At 43.6% G+C, this 18,020-nt stretch overlaps 2 protein-coding genes across 5 annotated transcripts in view; one reads left to right on the top strand and one right to left on the bottom strand.

The window, feature by feature from the left end:
- Positions 1-10,478, top strand: part of LOC125458341 (fibroblast growth factor 1-like) — a 47,864-nt gene extending 37,386 nt beyond the window's left edge. For 3 of the 4 annotated variants that reach the window (XM_048543546.2, XM_048543545.2, XM_048543547.2), the window contains one exon: positions 8,584-10,478. In XM_048543546.2, the coding sequence (XP_048399503.1) occupies positions 8,584-8,778 (195 nt within the window). In that variant the 3' untranslated portion in view covers positions 8,779-10,478. The remainder of the gene's footprint in view (positions 1-8,583) is intronic. The other variant, XM_048543548.2, reaches the window with a different exon arrangement.
- Positions 1-18,020, bottom strand: part of LOC125458427 (cationic amino acid transporter 2-like) — a 147,076-nt gene that overhangs the window by 98,192 nt on the left and 30,864 nt on the right. The window lies entirely within an intron of this gene.

Below are 18,020 nucleotides of genomic sequence, written 5' to 3'. Positions count from 1 at the left end.
TGACTCTTCTGTTTCAGAAAACAACTTCTGTTTTTATTTCTAATGCCTTTATCCCTGCCCTTCAGATATGCAAGGGGAGAGGGAGACAAAGCATTAAATGTGTGAAGTCCAACATCTCTCCAGCTCGACTCTTAATTCAATAAACTTGCTGGTGAATGGCAACTAATAGGCAAGATTTTAGAATATGTCTAGCAGTGTGGATCAACAATGGATAGGTGAGGGGATGGAACAAAATTCCCACCTCAGACTAGTCTGGCTGGGTTATCCAATCCAGATGGACAGTGCTGATGCAATACTGACAGAGTGCCACGTGGAGGCGCTGTCTTTCAGCTGAGACACAAATTGGGGCTTGGTGCAAAGTCGCTGTGGCACTGTCTCAAAGAAGAGTAGAGACGTTCTTCTAATTCTTCTGCCAAAATTTAGTATCTGACAAAGATCACTAAAACAGGTGTTCTCTTAACTTCTCCTTTACCACAGTTGAAACAGATGTATGTGCTGTCTGATACATTGATCACAAAGGGCCCTTTACAATGACACACTTGTCCATTACAGCTTCCTTCTCTCAACCCGCCCTCTCTTTGCTTTCCTTCCTTGCAATTCTATTCTCTTGTTCCTTCCTGTCATGCCATTAATCACATCCCACAGCTTGACTCCACTCTAAGAGATAAATATAGGGGAGGCAACGTCTTTGTAAATTACTGTAATGAGACAAAGGAAACAGGACTCACCTGTCCTCTTTGAGCTCAGGAAAGCTACAGCCCCTTCCCCCAGCACCCCACCTCACAACAAAAAGCAAAACAAACTGGACAGACCCTCTGGGAAAAAGCAACTATCAAAGCCACAATTGCTAGAATGAATATATCTATTCACGTCGCAACCTTTTAACCAGGAAACATGCTCCAACTCCCAGTAATGGTGGGGTTTTGCCTTGTTTCTGCTCAAAAATAGTTTATTATCACGGTGTGCAGTGCAGACAGGGTTGAGGAAAAAGCTTCCTTGTCAATTTGCTCACCGTCCTCCTTTCACAAAAACTGATCCTTCACCAGTTTGGATGCTCACAAATCTCCACTATTTCACTAAAAATGCATAGGCTCTTACAGGCTCTGCCAACTCCCTGACGAATGGTTGGGGTACCAGAAGAATCTAAGGACATTGGGGCCTAGCTGATGACTGAACTGAACTTACACAGATTTTCCCTGTGACCTGTAACTGGGCAATTTGCCATATGATTAGTAATTCAGGAAGATGCAGTCCCCGATAATCCTTTGGGAAGTCACAGTTAAAGGAAGAGGATTCCTAACTGATGTGTAGGAGCGGGGGAAGTGGGAAGAGGGAGAGGATCAATACTAGAGGTAGTGGAAGCCATTGTCAGAGTAGGAAACGACATGATGCACTTTGAAGATCTTCCTCCTTGCCCCATAAAGAACCTGAAAATCAAATTTTAAAATGTACATTGATGGGCCTGTTCCAGACCATGAATTCACTCTTACGGATCCGGCCTGACAAAAACATCATCACATTTTCCCAGTCCTGGCTAAATTTGTGGATTGGCTATTGATGACATCCTCTGAATAGGCCACTTATTTCAAATAAAAACAGGTTAGACTTGGAAGACCAGGTGAGAAAGCATTGACATTGGAGGGGTGTATGGCTGCTTTAACTGTGCCTCCAACCCTATGACCACAACCATTTCTGCCAAGCAGGGGTGGGTTAAAATTAGGGCTTATGAGGCTTCATGAGGAACTCCAGAAAAGACATCACTGTCAAGCACAATATGAATTTTATAGAGGCTGTTTGATTGCTTGCAAGAACTGAAACTCCCAGGTAATATTAACATCATCCAGGCACAAACTGTTTGTCCCACCTTGCTTAACTTAGCTTCCTGATCTGTACAACTTTATGACTGATATCAATTGTATTTTGTTAGGCAAATGTATTGAGAAATAATCTAAATGAAGTTCAGATACAAATCAGACTAAGCCAACTGAATACTGTCTCTGTCCTTGTATTTATCTCCCAGCTTTTTAATAAGCTTGCTGAGCTAAGAGCAGCAAGCCATAAAGTCAAGGTTCACAGAGGAATCATGTCCACTTGGATAAGGAAACAGAGGCAATGATGAAGTTCATTATGACAGCAATTTGAATTTATATAGAGTATTTAGCTCGTGAAATGTTATTGAACTGAATTGACACTGAAGGAAATATTCAGATAGATGACTAAAGATTTGTTCAAACAGTAAGTTTTGAAGCAGCATCTTTAAGGAGAATTAGATGGAGAGAATTAAGAGGGAGATTCCAAAGATTTGCACTTATTCATCTGGAGGTACGGTCATCATGATGTAGTGATTAAAATCGGAGGTTTGTAAGGACGGATGATCAAGAAGCAAGAGAAGATCTTTCAGCCCTTTGAGCCCACTCTGCTATTTAATAAGATCATGGACGATATGTTTGGAATTTCTATCTAAATTTCCCTCGATCTTTCACTCCCTTGCATACCTAAAAGGCCAGAGTTAGATGAGCTCAGGATCCTAGAGGGCGTATGCATGGCTTAAGTTACAATGCTAGGAAGATTGAGAGCATGGAAGGGTTTGAAACAGAGAATTAGATTTTGAAGGTGTGTTTCCAAGTCAGGAATGACAGTAGGCAGTGAGGTCAGGAGGATGGCAAACATGACAAGTAGTTATGAATACGCTGGAGCATTTTGAATGACCTCAAGGTGAAGGACTGTAGAAGATGGGAAGTCACCAGGAAGTGCATTATAATAACCTGGTATAGATATAAAGAAAGACATAGGTAAGGATTTCAGTTGAGGCACAGACGGAGTCAAACAATGTTACAGCAGTGCAAGTCAGTAAATCATCAGTTTCTGAAGAGAAATGAACCTGTGTTTGACAGAAATGTAATGCCTCTACATTAAATCTAGCTTTAATCAACACTTATTACTCCATACTAGGGATTAGCCTCTATCAGCGTACCTGATACAGGAAGTTTATGTTATCTCTCACAACATAAGAAATTAAGTATAAACAATACGGTACTAAAAAATCCAACAGATGTTTATTACAGCTAAATAACATATGTAAACATTATATTTACAGGCACATCAGGGGGTGGCACAGTGCTAGGGACTCAGGTTCGATTCCAGCCTGTGTGAAGTTTGCACATTCTCCCCGTGTCTGCATGAGTTTCCGCCTACAGTCCAAAGGTGTGCAGGTTAGATGGACTGGCCATGCTAAATTGCCCATACTGTCTTGGGACATACAGGTTAGGTGGAATAGCCAAGGGAAATGGATTCTGGATTTGATGGTCTTCAGCGGGTCAGTGTGGTCTCAGAGGGGTGAACGGTCTGCTTCTACAATGTAGGGATACTGTGATGATATCCTTCTATGATATCACTGCCTGGGCTAAATAAGATTACAACTGAGCAGCATGCTTCCAATAGCAACTCACGCTTCAAGTGATCCCAAGATAAGATGAAGTATGAAGCCATTACACTCTCAAGCCACATGTAACGATACGGTGATGGTATGAGCATATTAACACCACAAAGTAACATCATAAATAGCTGCCTCAGGGACTGGGAGCAGGAAAGAGATACAGATTAAATTGAGTGAACAACCAGGTGGCAAATGGAATATAATGAGGTTATTCACTTTTGTCACAAGAATAGAAACCAGACAATTCTTAAACGTGTGAAACTTTCTCTGTGAAACTGGTTTCATGAAATTGTTATGTGACAAGGCTGGTAAAGCTTAATGTTTTTGATACCTGAGCACTAAATATTACCAATGTATCTTTGTTATTTATGGTAGATATTTTTGTCAGGCAAGAAATTAGGGTTCATGAGACCAAGGCAGATTAGTAAAGTTAAATCTTAAGTTAAGTGATCAAATTGAATAGTGGGACAGATTGAAGGGACTAATGGCCCACTCCTTCCATTTACCTAAAAGGAGTGCATTGTAATTTTAAGAAAGATCATGTGCATGTTGCCCCAACAATGCAACTGAAATTGCTATCGTTAATAACTGCATTCATCGATTCATATAAAAGGTCCTCCACTATTTTAACAAGGGTTAAAGTTAAGTATCTGTCATTTTGCATGAATATAACAAATAGGAAAATATGCTTCTTACTAATATCACAGAATGAAATGTACATGTTCTAACAGCCAGCTTGATTCTGTTCCTAATATTCTGTTCCTAAGTCATAATTCCAGACAAAGAATTTGGGCAGTGCTCCCAAATTTTGGGATAAGTATTAAGCTGTTTGCCTATACACATGTATGTAAACAATTTCTTAGAAACAATCAAAGGGTGGTATCTTAAGTCCAATCTCCCAAGGTTGTTCTCTTCTGCACTTCCACTTACCACACTAAGGCCTGTGTTTATTTCAGAATAAAATCAATTTGTTACTTGTTGAGATTGCATTTTCCTCAAACTGTTCTTTGCCCTCTCTAAAAGCACTGACGCATGCTGTATTATCATTCTATAGTTGACAGCAATTGCTTCATTACCACTTTGAAGGAATTTGTATATAAGTCCTGTTAGCGATCTCTGGCAGGTCATTTAACAGTGAGTGGGAGCATCACATTTAAGTTCATCCTGCCCTCATCTTCCATGCCAGCCCGATTACAAATAGGCTCACTGTGACATTCATTGACAAGAACCCAGACGGCCTTTCCCTTCTCTCCCTTGCCCAAGCAGATTGAAGGCGATTGGAAACCAACTGTAGCTCTGTAGCAATCAGAATGACACTGGCATTAAATTGCTAGGGCAGGCTTATACAGCAGGTACTGTGCTCACTTAAATATACAAGAATAAGGCGCGAGCTAATGAGTTGTTGAGAATTTGAGAGAGTTAGAGTTTGGCAGGCTAGATAGAGAGGAACAATTGGTGGGAGAGTCCAGAACATGGGAGCATAAACCTTAATATTTGAATGATATACTTCCAGGTCGATACCAAGAAGGAATTCCTTGCACAACAGGTTGTGAAAATTTGGAAATGCTCAGCCTCAAAACATTCCCCTCGAAACTTCACACCATCCTGACTTGAAACTAAATCTTCATTCCTTTGCTGTCACTGAGTCAAATTCCTGGAACTCGCTTCCTCACAACATTATGGGTGTACCCTATCTTGGATTGCAGTGGCTCAAGGAAGCAGCTCACCACTACTATCTTCCCCAGAGAAAACTGGAATGAGCAAGAAGTGCTAGCCTAACCTGTAGCCTGTAAACAAATGAAAACAAAAATCTAGGTCAATGGAAAATTTCAAAACGTTGTTAAAGTTTTATTACCATAGGGTGTAAAAGGAAATGGAAGCAAGTTGGGCAGGTTGTATTGAGATACAAATCAGTTACAGCCTGATAGTATAGGAAAGAGGATCAATGGTGTCTGCTGTCCAATTCAAGTTCCTGCTGTCTTTTTGTCCTGCAACAGTGGCTACACTTAAATCACATTGCACTGGCAGTGGGTCAACGCTAGAATCATAGATAACTAACTACTTCCATCAGCCTGTTCAGACATATCCTGTCACACCTCTGGGCCAGGTGGGTCTTGAACCTGGATCATTCTGGCCAGAGGTAGGGACATTATCTCTGTCCCAAGGCCCTCATCATAACATAATACAACAGGGAAGGAAGTTGTTTGCAGCTGATCATTGCAGAACAATGCAGTTAGTTTCTTCTGACTTGTTTTAGTTCTCCCCATGTCCAGTCCCTCCCCACTTACATCCACATTTCTTCTGATGCTTTAAGTCAGTTTCATAATTTCCAGTTCGCAGGTTCCAGCCATCTCCTCTTCACCTAGGATGTGCAATCCCTTTACAAATCCATCTTCCATCAGGATAGACTCAGGGCCCTCAATTTCTTGCTGGAAAGAAGGCCTGAACCATCCCCATCCACCCTCCTCCGCCCGACCGAGTTCACCCTCACTTTGAATAACTACTATTTTAACTCAAGAACAAAAATAATGTTGCTAGAAAAGCTCAGCAGGTCTGGCAGTTTCTGTGAAGGAAAAAACAGAGTTAACATTTCGGGTCCCGTGACCCTTCCTCAGAACTGGTTTTAGAACCAGTTTAACCTGGTTTTAGAGCTTCCTCAGAATTATTTTAACTCCTTTCACTTTCATCATGTCAAAGGTGGAAGGCCATGAGTACCACATCTAGGCCTATCTTTTTGTCGAGTACATGGAAACTTCCCTATTCCAATCGTAATCGGATCCCTACCCATAACTGTTTCTCCAGGACATAAGTGCTGGCAAAATTTATCAATTTGGGTGCCAATTTGCACCCTGTCCTCAACTTCACCTGTTCCATCTCCAACTCCTCCCCTCTTTTTCTTGACATCTTTGTTTCCATTTCTGGGGATAGGCTGGCCGTTAGTATCCACTACAAACTCACTGACTCCCGCAGTAACCTATGCATCCTCACACCCATTCTCCCTGTTTCTTTGTCTCTATTATATCTGTTCCAACAAAGCCACTTTCTGCAGGGGGGTTTGGCATCAGAAACGTCCAGCTACTTCCTCAACCAAGGATTCCCCATTACCGCAGTCAATAGGGTCTTAGCTGCATTGGACCCATCTCCCGCACTTCTGATCTCACCCCTTCCTGTCCCTCCCACAATGACTGTTGAGTCCTTTGAGTCCCCACCACTCCATCAGCCTCCATATCCAAAGGATTGTAAGTTGCCATTTCCATCATCTCCAGTGAGGTGCCACCACCAGACGCATATTCCCCTCCCCTCCTTTGTCAGCCTTCTGGTCCATTCATCCTCCATTCCCAACACCTTCCCACACTCCCATGGCACCTTTCCGAGCAATCACAGAAGCTGTGACACCTGCCTGATTACCTCCTCCCTCCTCAGTATCAAAGGTCCCAGATATGTCTTCCAGGTGAAGCAGCGATTAACCTGCACTTTACTCAATCTCGCCTCCCATATTCGCTGTACTCCGTACGGCCTTCTCTCCACTGGTGAGACAGATTGCAGACTGGGCAACAGCATTGCAGAATATCTACTTTCTGTCTTAAAAATGACCCTGAGCTTCCCGTTGCCTGCCCCTTCAACATGCCACCGTGTTCTCATGCCAACTTTTATAAGGCAGGCCTGTTGCAGTGTTCCAATGAGCGTCAGCGCAAGCTGGAAGAACAGAATCTCATTTTTCACATGGGAGCCATGCGGCATCTGGGACTCAAAGTCTTAGAGCCTGATTTCATCCTTCTTTGCTCCCACCCCAGACCCAGTCTTTATGACAATGGGTTGCATTTAGCACACCCAACTGATTGTCACTCATTCTCAAGCCTATTATCCATTACATGGTTTGCTTTCAGCATAGACCAGCCTTTCTCTGATACTCTCAGTTCTCATTCTTATTTATTCAGCTTCTTTTCTGTCCTGGCCTGCTATCCACAATCCCCTTGTTTACCTGCCCCTTTTATCTCTCTCTCTCGCTCTCTCTTTCTCTGGACTCCATCGCCACCTATTTGCTCACCTCTGCTGCCCAACTAACACTGTCTTCAGCACAAATACCAGATTTCCTAGCTGCTATCAGCTCTGATGAAGAGTCATCAGACTCAAATGTAAAGTCTGCTTTCTTCCCACGGAGGCTTCCAGACCTGCTGAGTTTGACCAGGAATTTCTATTTTTGTTTCACTTCCTTTGCCATTCCCCTTCACTTCTTTACCCTTCAAGTATTTATCTGATAGCCTTTTGAAGGTGACCACTGAATTTGAATCTGCTGCCTAAGAGATAGTGCATTTCCAAGTCCTAAACACTACTTTCACCACTTATTCATCATCAATCACCTTAAAACTTGGTCTCTGGATACTTACCATTGGAAGGAAACAGTCTGTTTTTGGGATTAGATTTTGGATTAGGATGATTGCTGTGTTCTGCAAATGACCACCGTACTGTTCCTGTGGAGTCCTGAGTCCCATCTGCAAACTGAGGACAGCTCCTATTACATTGTGTAATAAATGGGATCAATTCAGAACAAAGAGAGCAGCACAGAATTCTGCACCCCTAAGACATTGTTGGCCATCAGCAGCTGCAGAATTGTTCTCAACTACAACCTATTGCCTTACGAGGGATGCAGAAAGTCATGCAAGGGGCATCGCAAGATGCAGTTGAAAGTGTGGTGTTAAACCGGCAAAGCCACAACATGGGAATGCGGGTGTGCCAAGCAATAGAAGCAGTATGCTAAATGAGAAATCAGAGGAAGGCTCCGCGGTGCTGCCATATCCACAGTGGTGGACCATTAAACAAACAGTGTGAAGAGCAGGCTCCACGAACATCCCTGTTCCCAACGAAAGCAGAATCCGGTGCATATGCAAAAGACAAAAATATCTGAATTGTTTGCAACCTTTCAGACGTATTGAGTGAACCATTCTTTGTGTTGGCCCCTTGAGACTTCTGACCATCTCTTTCTGTTGCCTTAAATGGTGCGAGGTTCATGCACTTTTATTTTACTTCCTGTGTTTAAATTGGGATCTTCCTGATCCATGACATACCAGTGCAGTGTTATTACCTACTACACCATTGGGGGGAGCTCTTTTCATTATTAATTGTTTCTCCTTATTTTTCCCATACAGCTGATCCTGACAGATGAATGTCTCTTCCTCGAAACATTAGAGGAGAATGGTTATAACACTTACAAGTCTAAGGAATATCTGGAAAGGAACTGGTACGTCGCTATTCGAAAGAACGGAAATGCCAAACCAGGACCAAAAACTAATGTCGGGCAGAAAGCTATCCTGTTCCTTCCCATGCCAGTTACAAGTGATTAAATGTATAACTGCAGCATTAAACAGTCTCTGAATGAATCAACCTCTGAACGTACAGAAATGCTCCACATAGGTTAAGCAGTTGCTAGACAATGTGTCACTGGGGATAATGATAGGACATGGTAGTGGGACATGTAATGTTTTTATTTCCCGTGTTTTCATTTCTATTCCAACTTTTTCTATCTTGAAAACATTGGCTTTCGCAGGGACAAGCAAGGCAATCGCACCTGGGGTACCATGTGCTTTCTGGCCTTCATGTTACCATCCATCACATCAGAGCTTAGATGATGAGACAGAGCTAAGGGCACCAGAGCCAAGCCAATCCTGGCCTCTCTGGACAATAAGCACACACACCATACACACACACACACACACACACACACACACACACATACACATCATACACACACACATACCACACACACACACACACATAACCACGCACACACACACATGCCACACACACACACCATACACACACACACATACCACACACACACACACGCACACACATACCACACACACACACGCCATACACACACACACATACCACACATACACACACACACACACACACCATACATACACATCACACACACACACACACACACAATACATACACATACACACACACCCACACACACATACATACCACACACACTCACCATACATACACATACACACACACAAACACACACCACACACACACATACACACTACACACACACGCACCATACATACACACACACACCAGACACACACCCACACACACGCACCATACATATACACACACACACATAAACACATACACAGACACACACACACAGACACACACACATGTACACACACACATGCAGAGGAAACATTTAGCAACAACAATGGCAGCATAGAGATTTTGAGGGTGGGGTTTCTGGATTGTTTTTAATACTGACTAGCCCAAGCCACGAATGGAAGACAACCGTGTCTTCCCAACTGAGCCAAGCAGACCAGAAAAGGTACAGGGAACATTCAGTTTATTATTAGCATTTATCTTATCAATAGTGGGCATATGGGTTGCATCTATGTTGAGCATCTGGTTCGGTCATTGACACTTTACAGCGAATGTGGGAGAGTAGCTTTTCCGCATCCTCATCTATACTGAGGTTCTTGATGTCCCTTAAGTTGTCAACTTTGATTTGTATATTTTTTGAGGTTTCATCACATGACCCCACTTTTCCAACTACTCCGCCCAGTCAGACAGCCATTTCTTTGTCCTTGCTCCAATGGTTTGTAACTAATAAATGAAAGAAATGGAAAAAACATGCCTTTATGATTTTATTTTTTTCCCAGGGTTACTTAAGACAACGATGAGTCTTTAATTCCTGGCATTTCTTGCACAGGCCTAGAGAGTTGTTAACTTTCGCCTCACAACAAGCTGGGATTAGAAAATGTACAGGAAGACTGCCAGTGAGCATGATAGGCCTGAGAGCATGTTTTGCGTGAGGACTTGGTGGAAAATCTATCCTCATATTAGAGTATTAAAACATTATATATCAGCAATTTGTTTCAAATGTCACCCACTTTAAACAGCCAGCCCACAGCAACATATTAACGCGTAGAATTCCGCTTACTGTGTTTTCTGTACATTGTAACTGTGAATTTGTTCCATCAGTGACAAAAATAATAACGTCTGTAGATATTGGTTTCCGCTTTATAGCCTTAATGTGTCCAAAGTTATGTAATAAAGAGACATGGTAAAAGTGATCAGAGAATGCAGAATGACTTGAGTGCTAATGCAGTGAATGGGTTCCATTACCTCCGACACTTGTCCAGCAGCTGGACCGAACTATATCCTTTTGAAGTTCTACACTACCCTCCTCCTCGGTTCACAACACTTTCAAGTTTAGAATGGTTCTGGAATTCTGAAATTGTACCTTACATGCTAGGATTCAAGTCACTAATGGGACAGAAAGAGCAGGGGTCTCATATTCAAACATGGAGAATGCTATATAAAACTTCCTTCAGTCCAAAATAACATTATTTTTTGTTCTCAGTTACCAAATTCATTCTGTACGCATATCCTCATGAACTCTCTCTATTACCTCATTAAAAACTCCAACAAGTTAGTTCACCAAAATTTGTCCTGTAAATAATCTCCATTTGTGGACTTAAGTTGGTCCTGGTTTATCATTTCTAAAAGCATGCTGATCACTGAGATTAAAATGACTGGCCTGTAGTTGCTGGACCACCTCTACACACTTTTTTAAACAGAGCCAAACATTTATCAGAACAAAGTGTGGAGCTGGATGAACACAGCAGGCCAAGCAGCATCTCAGGAGCACAAAAGCTGATGTTTCGGGCCTAGACCCTTCATCAGAGAGGGGGATGGGGAGAGGGAACTGAAATAAATAGGGAGAGAGGGGGAGGCGGACCGAAGATGGAGAGAAAAGAAGATAGGTGGAGAGGAGAGTATAGGTGGGGAGGTGGGGAGATGATCGGTCAGTCCAGGGAGGATGGACAGGTCAAGGAGGCGGGGTGAGGTTAGTAGGTGGGAAATGGAGGTGCGGCTTGAGGTGGGAGGAGGGGATAGGTGAGAGGAAGAACAGGTTAGGGAGGCGGGGACGAGCGGGGCTGGTTTTTGGATGTAGCGGGGGGAGGGGACGAGCTGGGTTGGTTTTGGGATGCAGTGGGGGAAGGGGAGATTTTGAAGCTTGTGAAGTCCACATTGATACCATTGGGCTGCAGGGTTCCCGAGCGGAATATGAGTGTTGTTCCTGCAACCTTCGGGTGGCATCATTGTGGCACTGCAGGAGGCCCATGATGGACATGTCTTCTGAGGAATGGGAGGGGGAGGAAATGGTTCGCGACTGGGAGGTGCAGTTGTTTGTTGCGAACCGAGCGGAGGTGTTCTGCAAAGCGGTCCCCAAGCCTCCGCTTGGTTTCCCCAATGTAGAGCAAGCCACACCGGGTGCAATGGATACAATATGCCACATTGGCAGATGTGCACGTGAACATCTGCTTGATATGGAAGGTCATCTTGGAGCCTGGGATAGGGGTGTGAGGGATGTGTTGCGGGAAATGCGGGAGACACATCCCTCACACCCCGCCCCCGCCACAACCGCCCCCAGAGGATCCCCCTCGTTCTCACGTACCACCCCACCAACCTCCGGATACAACGCATCATCCTCCGACACTTCTGCCATCTACAATCCGACCCCACCACCCAAGACATTTTTCCATCCCCACCCTTGTCTGCCTTCCGGAGAGACCACTCTCTCCACGACTCCCTTGTCCGCTCCACACTCCCCTCCAACCTCACCACACCCGGCACCTTCCCCTGCAACCGCAGGAAGTGCTACACTTGCCCCCACACCTCCTCCCTCACCCCTCTCCCAGGCCCCAAGATGACCTTCCATATCAAGCAGATGTTCACCTGCACATCTGCCAATGTGGTATATTGTATCCATTGCACCCGGTGTGGCTACCTCTACATTGGGGAAACCAAGCGGAGGCTTGGGGGCCGCTTTGCAGAACGTCTCTGCTCGGTTTGCAACAAACAACTGCACCTCCCAGTCGCAAGCCATTTCAACTCCCCCTCCCATTCCTCAGACGGCATGTCCGTCATGAGCCTCCTGCAGTGCCACAATGATGCCACCCGAAGGTTGCAGGAACGGCAACTCGTATTCCGTTTGGGAACCTTGCAGCCCAATGGTATCAATGTGGACTTCACAAGCTTCAAAATCTCCCCTTCTCCCACCACATCCTAAAACCAGCCCAGTTCTTCCCCTCCCCCCACTGCATCACAAAACCAGCCCAGCTCATCCCCTCCACCCACTGCATCCCAAAATCAGCCCAGCCTGCCTCTGCTTCCCTAACCTGTTCCTCCTCTCACCCAACCCTTCCTCCCACCTCAAGCCGCACCTCGATTTCCTCCCTACCACCTCATCCCACCTCCTTGACCTGTCCATCTTCCCTGGACTGACCTATCCCCTCCCTACCTCCTCACCTATACTCTCTGCTCTACCTATCTTGTTTTCTCTCCATCTTCGGTCCGCCTCTCCCTCTCTCCCTATTTATTCCAGTTCCCTCTCCCCATCCCCCTCTCTGATGAAGGGTCTGGGCCCGAAACGTCAGCTTTTGTGCTCTTGAGGTGCTGCTTGGCCTGCTGTGTTCATCCAGCTCCACACTTTGTTATCTTGGATTCCCCAGCATCTGCAGTTCCCATTGTCACTCAAACATTTATCAGTCCACAAAAACGCCTTTTAACTATAAAGTGATTTGGACTACCCTGAGACCATGAAAGGTACTTTTCTAAAATGCAAGTTCTTCCTTGTCCAGTAAGATAACGGAGAAGAATTGAGCTATTCACCCCATCGAGTATGCTCCATCATTCAATTATGGCTCATATGTTTCTCAACCCCATTCTCCTGCCTTCTACCCATAACCTTCAATCCCCTTAACTCATCAAGAATCTAACCTGTGTTGAAATACACTCAGTGACTTGACCTCCACAGCCTTCTGAGGCAATGAATTCCATAGATTCACTGTCTTCTGGCTGAAGAAATCCCTCCTGATCTCAGTTCTAAAATGTCATCCCTTCACTCTGAGATCCTTGTCAGTCCTACTAGTGTCCACTCTATCCAGAGCTCTCAGCAATCTATAAGTTTCAGTTAGATCTTTCCTCATCCTTCTAAACTCCATCAAGTATAGACCCAGAGCCCTCAACTGCTCCTCATATGACAAGCACTTCATCCTCGGGATCATCCTTGTAAATCTCCCATGGAACCCTCCAAAGCTAGCATATCCTTCCTCAGAAACGGGGCCCAAAACTGCTCACAATGGATGTGAGTTTGCTCACTGAGCTGGAAGGCTCTCTGAGAAAAAGAACAGGAAATGACATCACCAAAACAGGAAATGACATCACCAACCCAAGGAAACCTAAACAGATAAATAGAAAGCGGGACACAACACCAGCGCTTCATTGGAGGCTCACTGTTGATGTTACCTAGAATGGTGACGAAACATCTGAAAACTAACCTTCCAGCTCAGCGAGCAAACTCACATCCAGAACCTCAACCTGAGCTACAAATCTTCTTAAAACTCGCTAACTGCTCACAATGTTCCAAATCCCATCTGGCCACATCCTTATACAGCATCAGCAGTATATTCCTGCTCTAATGTTCCAGCCCTCTTGAAATGGCTACTACAATTGAATTTGCCTTTTTAACTGCCAATAGGACATCATGGTGGCTCAGTGGTTAGCACTGCCACCTCACAGTATCAGGAACTTGGGTTCGATTTCAGCCTTGGGCAACTGTGTGGACTTTGCACACTCTCCTTGTGTCTGCTGGATATCCTCCAGGCGCCCTAGTTTCCTACCTCAGACCAAAGATGTGTAGATTGGGTGTATCAGTCATGGGAAATGCAGGGTTACAGGGATAAGGTAGGAGACTGGGTTTTGGGGGAATGCTCTTCAGAGGGTCAGGTGTGGATGCCTGCTTCCACACCGTTATGATTCTATGAACTTGCATATTAACCTTGAGAGAATCCTGATGTGGGACTCCTAGGTAACTTTGTTCTTCAGATTTTCAAAGCTTCCTTATTGCTTCCTGTCCACCCACCTATCTTTGTGTCATCTGTAAATTTTTCTTCCATCTCTTTTAACTACCCAACGTACATTCTCTATCACAACACGTTTCCTTTCTACAGATCTCCACTAATGGGACCAGAGTTTAAAAACAACCAAAGACCCACTTGCCCAAGCAAGTTAAGCATCCATTAGGAAATTCATCTATTGTAGATGATCTTCCATGAGCACATTTTTGGGATATGATTCAACAAGAGCTGAATTCCTGTTTAGTGCTGCAGCCATTTCAGGGTCAGCAGGCTATTGAATAATGGGAGTCTATCACAAGCAAGCGAGCTCAATGGAAAGGTACAGCATGGAAGGGGCCCTCAAAGTCCAAAAAACATGTGCCAATTTAGTCACTCAGTGGCCTTGCCAATGAGCTGGGATGACTAAACAGCAGTACAGAATGGTGAAACAGGTATGGTGACTATCCTGAGCCTAGGTGCTAGGGACAATCATAGAATCCCAAATAGCTTTTGTCTGACATTAGTTAACTCAGTGCAACACGAACCTCAGACCTTCCTGAGTCTGCATCAGCATATTACCTTGACATCCTCTGTCCATGTTAGAAGAGAAACCAACCAAGTAATTTCATTTTCTTTTGACCAGAAACAGAAATTATCTTGAAAGTATTTTTTTTTACCAAGGCTGTTGTTGTAGGGAGAAATGGCTTTGGGACCCAGTGATTTATGTAAAATAAAGTATTCATGACTTCAACGCACTTGAGTTATGTGTCCCGTGGCATTTGATGGTTTATTTTTATAATTCACCATGCAGCCCTGTGCCCCCCTCTGTTCTTGCTTAAGGCCTTTAAAATTAATCATAAAGTCATCATTTTCTGATGAAGCATTAACAAATAAAAAGTTCAAACCCTATTCTGAGGGATCACTGGTTAATTAGGTGATTGTGAAACTCAGCCTTAAAACTTTTTAAAATACTTCTGTTGAAAATGAGACCATCCAGCTGCAGCTGGTAATCACTGGAAATTGCCAGTCATTTTGTCTTTCTCTCTTGCTACCTACAAGGCAGTTTGAGATCATTATAACTGCAGGTGTTCTTGTGTTGCTGAGCTCTGTCAGTCACACATGGGTCAATAGAACAAGTACACACACCAGACCACTAAGAAAGTCTTAATTCCAACACCACTTCACAATTTCACAGAAGCCCTTCATCTACAACTGATCATTTTTCCACGAATTAAAAATAGCTAAAATGGATTGCTTGGCAATGCAGCTGAGAATTGTGTTGTGGCATTTTACTATGTTAAAGGCACTATTTAAATTAATTATATCAACATACACCGATATTACTGTATCAGTAATAATAAAAGAAATACCTTGAATTTTTATAGCCCCTTGCATGATCTCAGGATGTCCTAAAGCACTTTAGAGCCAATAAAGTACTTTTAAAGTACAGTTGCTACGACAATGTAAGAAATTTGCAAGCCAGTTTTGACATTGCAAGTTCTTGTAAATAACAATGTGATAATGATCAGATTAGTTATTTTAAAGATGTTGACCATAAGAAACTATTGAAAGTTGTGAACACAGCCCAAACTGATACAGAAGCCAACCTTCCACCTATTGATTCCATCTACGCTTCTCGTTGCCGTGGAAAGACAGCCAACATCACCAAAGGTCCATCCAATCCCAGTTATAAACACTTCCAATCTCTTCCGTCAGGCAGAAGATACAAAAGCCCAAACACACGTACTATCAACAGGTTTAAGAAAAGCTTCTTCCCTGCATTTATTTGAGTTCTCAATGGCCCTCTCAAATTTCAAACTTAATGATGATCTTGCTTTTTGTATGCCTTCTTTGCAGCCATAGCCTCACTGTGTTCAATCACCCAATGATCTTTATGCCTTTGTATGTTATGATCTGTCTGCACTGCATGCAAATCAAAACTTTTCACTGTACTTCGGTGCATGTGACAATTATAAATCAAATCAAATCTAGAGCGTTGCTGAACAACGAGGCCTTGGAGTGCAGGTTCATAGTTCCTTAAAAATGGAGTTGCAGGTAGGTAGGACAGTGAGGAAGACATTTGGTATGTTTGCCTTTATTAGTCAATGCATTGAGTACAGAAATTGGGAGATCATTGTGGCTGTATAGAACATTGATTAGGCCACTATTGGAATACTGCACGCAATTCTGGTCTCCCTGCTATCGAAAGCATGTTGTTAAACTCGAAAGGGCTCCAGAAAGATTTACAAGGATGTCGCTGGGCTGGAGGGTTTGAGCTAAGGGGAGAGGCTGTATAGGCTGGGGCTATTTTCCCTGGAGTGTCAGAGGCTAAGGGGTAACTTTATACAGGTTTATAAAATCATTAGGGGCCTGGATAAGGTAAATAGCCAAGGTCTTTTCCCCAAGGTGTGGAAGTCCAAAGCTAGAAGGCATAGGTTTAAGGTGAGATATAGAAAGATTTATAAAGAAACAAAGGGGCAACTTTTTCACGCAGGGGATGGTGTGGGCGTGGAATCAACTGCCAGAGGAAGTGGTGGAGGCCGGAACAATTGCAACATTTAAAAGGCATTTGGATGGGCGTATAAATAGGAAGGGTTTAGAGGGATATGGGCCACATGCTAGCGAAGGGAACTAGATTTATTTAGGTTATTAGGTCGGCATGGACGTGTTGGACCAAAAGATCTGTTTCCGAGCTGTACATATTTATGATTGTATGGGTCTAAATCAATTGAAAGATTTAGGACTTCTACATTCACCTAGAAAGGAGGTAGGATTTCCATTGATGTCTCATTCAAAAGATACCACCTCTATAGGTGTGGCAATCTCCCAAAGTGAAATGTAATCAATGACCAGATTTTGTTCTAGTGATCATAGTTAAGGAATAAATGCCGACAACAATACCAGCAATAATGCTCCTCCTCACCCTTGAAATAGGGTCATGACAGCTTTTACTTCTATGTGACAGGGCAATTAGGACCTCAATTTAAACTTTCATCTGAGAAGCTGTACCTCCAATGTTGCAGCGCTTTCTCAGTTCTGCAACAGACTGTCACCTTGAATGTTTGTGTTTAGGTTTTGAACAGGACTTGAACCCACAACATTCTGACTCAGCAGCAACTGAGCCACTGTACAGAATACCAGCAAGTATGGCAAAGTACATCACCAGTGAGCTTGATTTCGCCCACATTCCACATCAACGTTTTTGAGATAGCAATTGGAAAGTTGATGTGGAGTGAACAACAATCAAAAGGTGAGGTGGTACCCATGTGCCACTTCAGCTGAGACTGACACACAGACCAAGAACTGACTGTGCCATGTTAACTGTTGACGTATCTCACTGGTGAGGTTGTTGACTCGCTCGCCAAGCTGGCGTGTTTTCGTTTAGATGTTTCATCACCATGCTAGGTGACGTCTTCAGTGAGGCCTCCGCTGAAGCAATGTTGTTCTACTCCACTTCGAATTTATACTGTCTGGTCTGTTGTGGTGAGTAGTGTCATTTCCAGTTTTGCTCTGTATGGGCTTGTATACGTATCTATTTGTATATATCTGTATGGGTCCATTAACAAACCCATACAGATCAAAACTGGAAATGACACTATTCACCGCAACAGACCGGACAGTATAATTTCCAAGCAGAGTGGAATAACATCGCTTCATCAGAGGCTTCACTG

This window comes from Stegostoma tigrinum, chromosome 13, assembly GCF_030684315.1.
Source record: "Stegostoma tigrinum isolate sSteTig4 chromosome 13, sSteTig4.hap1, whole genome shotgun sequence".
Taxonomy (NCBI): Eukaryota; Metazoa; Chordata; class Chondrichthyes; order Orectolobiformes; family Stegostomatidae; genus Stegostoma; species Stegostoma tigrinum.
This window is presented reverse-complemented; position numbering and strand designations above follow the sequence as displayed.